At 41.8% G+C, this 6,000-nt stretch overlaps 1 protein-coding gene across 1 annotated transcript; it reads left to right on the forward strand.

Moving 5' to 3' along the window:
* Positions 1–1,754: 1,754 nt before the first annotated feature.
* On the forward strand, positions 1,755–4,239 carry ela3l (elastase 3 like; the record flags this gene model as incomplete). Its single annotated transcript, XM_079221920.1, has 8 exons — positions 1,755–1,794; positions 2,046–2,134; positions 2,339–2,436; positions 2,581–2,709; positions 3,083–3,219; positions 3,472–3,617; positions 3,933–4,085; positions 4,190–4,239. 8 exons carry the CDS (start codon positions 1,755–1,757, stop codon positions 4,205–4,207), a joined length of 810 nt encoding a protein of 269 aa, XP_079078046.1. The 3' UTR covers positions 4,208–4,239.
* Positions 4,240–6,000: the final 1,761 nt, after the last annotated feature.

Raw genomic sequence — 6,000 nt, forward strand, 5'->3', positions numbered from 1 at the left:
ATTTAACTTGTTCTGAGTAATGTAGTTATATTGCTACATAATACAGCTAAGTTTAATAACTTGTTTTCATCTGTCCATTAAATGAATTAATTAATACAGGGAGTGAGAGGGAGGCATCTCTTCTGGACACCGCCTGTCATTTTAATTAGCTTGCAGTTAATTGCATATAGCTGTGGAGAAGTTCACACGCACGACAGGAAGGCTTTCACACACACATACATACACACAGACACACAGACACACAAATACACCCCCACAAACAAGCCAAGTATGTCGTAGCTTGTTTTTGTTGCTGTAGTTGGCTTTCAAATGTTTTTTTCTTCCTATCAAGTATTTTCTTCGATCTGTAAACTAGCACACAATCTGTGCTGTATGAGTCTCTTACTATCATTTGCAATGTCAAAGTTGTGTCTGTCCTGCTTTTAGAATGCTAAAACCCAGTTAGATTGAGAACTGATTTTGTAAACGACTTATGTTTCTTGCAGCAAGCAAAGTTTTGCATTTAATTTTTCTCTTTTGTAAAATAATTCTACTTGGGTTGGTGACTAAACAGATAAATTGTCCCATCTAGTGGTGAATTGGGAAACTAAATGATTCACGATCAAAAGGTCCAATCTGCCGTCTGGAGAAAGTTTTTTTGAAATGGAGTGCTTTGTATTACACCACAACAGTTGTTTAAAGGGTTGACCGACAGAGATAAAGCTCCTGTAACTCCTGTACTCCTGATTTCTGGCTCTCTCGTCAGAAACCTGCTTGAAAATCATTCCATGACAAGCATTTTGTGTTAAAAACGGACTATTCCTCACCATCTTTTCTACTTACTCCACCTGTTTACTGCACCGTAACACCCAACCTATATTGAGCCATGTCATATCACCCAAACAGCCTTTGACAGATTTACAAAGTCTGCATGCTGAGTCACTTCAGGCCTGGACTCACCTTCGTACCTCAGGAACTGTGTCAGTGTCCTCCACGTCTCATAACTTATTCAAGTCATCATAATAACCTCAGGATATACTCCACATTTGACTTGACAACAACAAATGTACTGCATAGAAAGATGCTAAGGATATTTGAATATATTGAGTGATGTGATCGGTCATACATAGGGTCAGTCATACAATATGTCTCACATTCCTGGCACTGCAGAACTCACCGCAGACCTGTGTGTGTTGTAAGGTGTCAAAAGCTGTGCTGTCGATATTGTGTACACCAGTGACACCATCTGTTCCTCATTGTCCTGGTTATTTATCACAGTAATGGCCCTGAGTTTGATTTTTTTTAATATTTTGCTGAAAACAGGTCAATACCAGTAATCCAGATGTTGACTTCCCATGCTGTTATGCAAGCATTTAATTCCAGGTTTCAGGAAAGAGCCTTTGTCATGGAAAGGACTACAGGTGAGGTCAAAAACTAAATATAAAGCAAAGGTTGTCTTGTATGTGTCGCCAACATTTACAGACATACACATAATATACATGTATATATGTGAACCCTTGTGAATACACAAATCCTTACAGAGTACACACATGGCTCTCCATGAAGGTCATGTGAAATGTTCCAAAAAATACACCTGTGTGTTTTGTCAGCTATGTTGCTCTGACCCTCACGGCCATTGGTCCAGCTTCATCCCTGGAGCCCATGACAAACCAATAGGAGTGTGTGTCGCCACATTCTGCCTGGGTGTTGCCTGTGGTAGAAAGTTTAAAAGAGAGTGTTGGTCCTGCTGTGCCTCCGCAGAAGCATCAATCAACATGATCCCCATTGTGCTGGCCTCAGTGATCATTGCTAGCGGTAAGAACATCTGGCATTCCCTAATTCTGTCTGTAATTGTTTCTGTGTGGTGGCAAGTTTGTTTGAGAGAGTGAGTGTGCAAGCCTATTACCACACAGGAAGCTAGCAGTGTGCAATTCTTTATTGAAAAGAAAAATGATGCTGTTTGTGCCAAATGTAAGATTCAAAAAGTAATTTCCTTATTCTCCAATCTCATGAACACTCTCTGTCTCATCATACATCACACTCATGTCTATCTCCTCCTTGTCCAGTCCTTGGGTGTGGCACCCCACCCATCGAGCCCCTGACTTCCCGTGTGGTCAATGGAGTAGATGCCAAGCCACACAGCTGGCCCTGGCAGGTATGCTAATATCTACACATCTGTCAATGTTTTTAGATTCACCGGCAAACCTTTTGGCTCAGCATCTGTTTATTAGACAGACCCAGGAAATTCTGTAATTAAATGAGGCTTTTGAATCCAAGTCAGCAAACTATGCCCCCCGCCACACTATCTATACACCCGCAACCTTACTGTATCCTTTATGTTGTACTGTTTTGTGTCAAGATCTCTCTGCAATATGAGAGGGACGGTGTGTGGAGGCACACTTGTGGGGGATCTCTGATTGCTGCCAACTGGGTCATGACTGCTGCTCACTGCATCAAGTACGAACACAGCAGAGGAACACAGAAACACAAAAACAAAAACACCAATGTTTAATACTGTACTTATCCTGTTCTTATTAACCCTACTTAACCCTGAAAGAAATGAGGATCAGACAATTCACTCGAGTTGTTCTCGCCCCCCAGCGCCAAGCTCTCCTACAGGGTGTTTGTGGGCAAACACAACCTGGTGGAAGAAGAGGCTGGCTCCAAGGCCATCCTGCCTGAGAAGATTATTGTCCATGAGAAATGGAACCAGATCTTTGTGGCCTTCGGGTAAGACAAGCACTACCGTACAGTGCAAAGCATAGTCTGAGTTGCCTGTAGCAACGTGCAGTACTTCATAATCTCATCTATTCTGTGTGCAGGTGACAAAGTGGGTTGAGGCTCAAATTCCATTTACTCACTTTATTCCAGTGCATACCTTTGACACAAATACTCCATCTTCATACATCTCATATTTCTCCACAGATAATAAAATGTGTAAGACAACATTAATAAGACTAGACCAATGTAACCATAGTAGTGTACTCAAAGGCAGATGGAATTTTTCTACAATGGGAAATTAGAGAAATTAGATTAGCCATTGAGGTAATTTATTTGAATGTACAATACAAAAATTATGACGTTCTCCCTCTCTTTCTTACAGAAATGATATTGCCTTGATTAAGCTGTCAGAGTCTGTGACTTTGAGCAACCAGGTGCAGCTGGCATGTCTCCCTGCTGCTGGCACTGTGCTGTCCAACCTCTACCCCTGCTATGTCACCGGATGGGGCAGGCTCTACAGTAAGTCACTGTTTATGGAAGGCTGGGCTGTGTTTAGTGAGCGTGATCTTGGTTCCTCATGAAAAAGTTGGGATGAAAATGACATGCCTGAGATTTTAGATGAAACTTTTCTGGAGGTAGGATTACTCCTAAATTGAAAATGTTGGTCGGACTGTGAATTTGGCGCTAGGGGAAATGCTGTATAGCAGATTTGAAAGATGGCTAGTGAATGTGGATGATGGTACAGTAATAGACTCTGCCTGTGTGTTTTAGCCGGAGGCCCCATAGCTGATAAGCTGCAGCAGGCTTTGATGCCTGTGGCTGACCATGCAACCTGCTCCCAGCCTGACTGGTGGAGTATCGCTGTCAGGACTACCATGGTGTGCGCCGGTGGGGATGGAATCGTGGCTGGATGCAATGTAAGTGTGTGTGTGTGTGTGTGTGTGTGTGTGTGTGTGTGTGTGTGTGTGTGTGTGTGTGTGTGTGTGTGTGTGTGTGTGTGAGTGAGTGAATGCAAATTGGAATTGGAATAAATAACAATGTCAAAGGAATCATAAGGAAAGATTACACTCAAGTCTAGCTGCCAAAGAATGTGACAAATGTTTCTTGTGTCCCCATTATACTTGTGAAACAATGATTCTGATTGTCATAGTTGTGCCTTGCCAGTCCCCCAGCAGCTACACCAAATGCATAAAACATAAGCCCTCCTCCTCTCTCTCTCTCTTTGTGTTCAGGGCGACTCTGGTGGCCCTCTGAACTGTAAGAACACAGAGGGATCCTGGGAGGTTCATGGCATTGCCAGCTTTGTCTCTGGCCTTGGCTGCAACTATGAAAAGAAACCCACTGTCTTCACCAGAGTATCAGCTTTCAATGACTGGATCGACCAGGTAAGAGAGACACACAAATGGATGTTAATTATTTTGTGAAGAAGCACCTCCTCTTGGCAGGCTGTTTAAATGTTTCTCTAATGAATAAATATTTGTGTTTTCAGGTTATGATGAACAACTAAAAATGATGAAGTGGCAATAAACTATACCTAGCAAACTGTATTTGTCTTGTCTATTTGGATACCCACCAGATCTAGCAGACTCTCACATCTAATAAACCCCCATCCAGATGAATAGTGAATGAATCCTTAATGTTATAAAGCCACATTTGCCAATACTGGGCCATATGTGGCTGGCTAGAAAAATAAACAATGTCAATACAGATCCAGCAGGTGTCCTCACACACTCATTATATGAAATTGGTTCTGACAGCTTTCCAATTTAGGATACTGTGCTAAATGAGTGTGTCTGACTGCAAATACAGCACCAACAAACATGATACACTGAATAGCTTACATAGAACAGTCAGGTAATTCAAACAAAATTGTCATATGTCAAAGAGCACCAAGTTGCATATTGGATTATTAGAGTAAATGGTGTGTGCTGTTATGAAATAGGCACAAATATGAATCAAATATGCCAGCTGGAAACTGACCTGGTTTGTCCATGTGCCCTCTCAACAGGAGGGCTTGATGAAAAATGATCGTCATGATAATATTGCTCTGAAAATAAGGCTAGAATGGAAGAAAACAATAGATGTGTTTCCCCTTGACTGTGATGATGATGAGAGAGTCGAGAGGAAATTAGAAAATAAATTAAATCTCTTCTTACTTTTATCTTTTTTATTTCCGCACATTTGCAAGATTCTCACACAGACACACACCCTGATCAGTTTTGACAGGTAATGAAGGTGTGCAAGTGTCCTCACTGACATGTGAGGTATGATCAGACATGACACGCCCTGTGTGTGTGTGTGTGTGTGTGTGTGTGTGTGTGTGTGTGTGTGTGTGTGTGTGTGTGTGTGTGTGTGTGAGAAAGAGAGAGAGAGCAGACAGAGGGAAACACAGCATTTTCATTGTGTGTCTGTGATTCTCTCTCATGTGAGCGCATTTCTCTGATATGATAAATCACTCTTCTGAAGCATCTTTCTCTGGAGTATCAGCAAGTGATGAGTGATAACTATCCCATCTAAACTCTCATGAAGGCTGCAGCACAAGTGCAGCTCCCTGACTAATTTAGTCTTATTTGGATGGAAATGACGGTATCTGTGGAAATTGCCCATCTACATTTGAAATGCATCCCAAAAAAAGAAACCCCTACCATTTTGACAAGCACTTTGCATTGTTACATCACACAGTAATGATGGTGTAGCACTGCATTCATATGGAATGATTAAATACTGATAGCTGCAAGGCATCCAAATAAAATAAATTGCTGTGCTAAAAATATTGAATAAAAAAAACTCTCTGGATGTGTTCCCCTGCAAAACGTTTTCTGAAGGCAGTGGCAGGAGGGAGGTGGGGAAGGGGGGGCGGGGGGGCGGGGGGGCTCAAAAGAATGCTTTGTCTCTTCCTGATCTTTGTAGGTCAGGGTGCCCCACTCCCATCTAACACACACACACACTCACACAATAGGAGAATCCCCCAGGGGCACTCTGCTGTTGTGCTGAATACCAATAAGCAACAAGTGCTAAGTTTATGCAGCTGCTATTCAAGTTTGTGCAACTTGTTTCAAGAGAAAGCAGTTAGGAGGGTGTCATTCACTGCAACTCATATGCGTTCAGGACAAAATAATCTTTATTCTGTGTAGTTTTAAATGTGTCCATCTGCACAACAGAAATCACAATATTGTTAGTAACTAGTGCAACCTGCATCTCTTTTTCCCTCGCTTTCATTTTCTTCTTTGTTTTTCCAGGGTTTTGTTGAATTATGTTACATTTATTGTACTGTACTTATAATGATGAGTTGTTGCAACG

This window comes from Taurulus bubalis (genome assembly GCF_910589615.1).
Source record: "Taurulus bubalis genome assembly, chromosome: 8".
NCBI classification, from domain to species: domain Eukaryota; kingdom Metazoa; phylum Chordata; class Actinopteri; order Perciformes; family Cottidae; genus Taurulus; species Taurulus bubalis.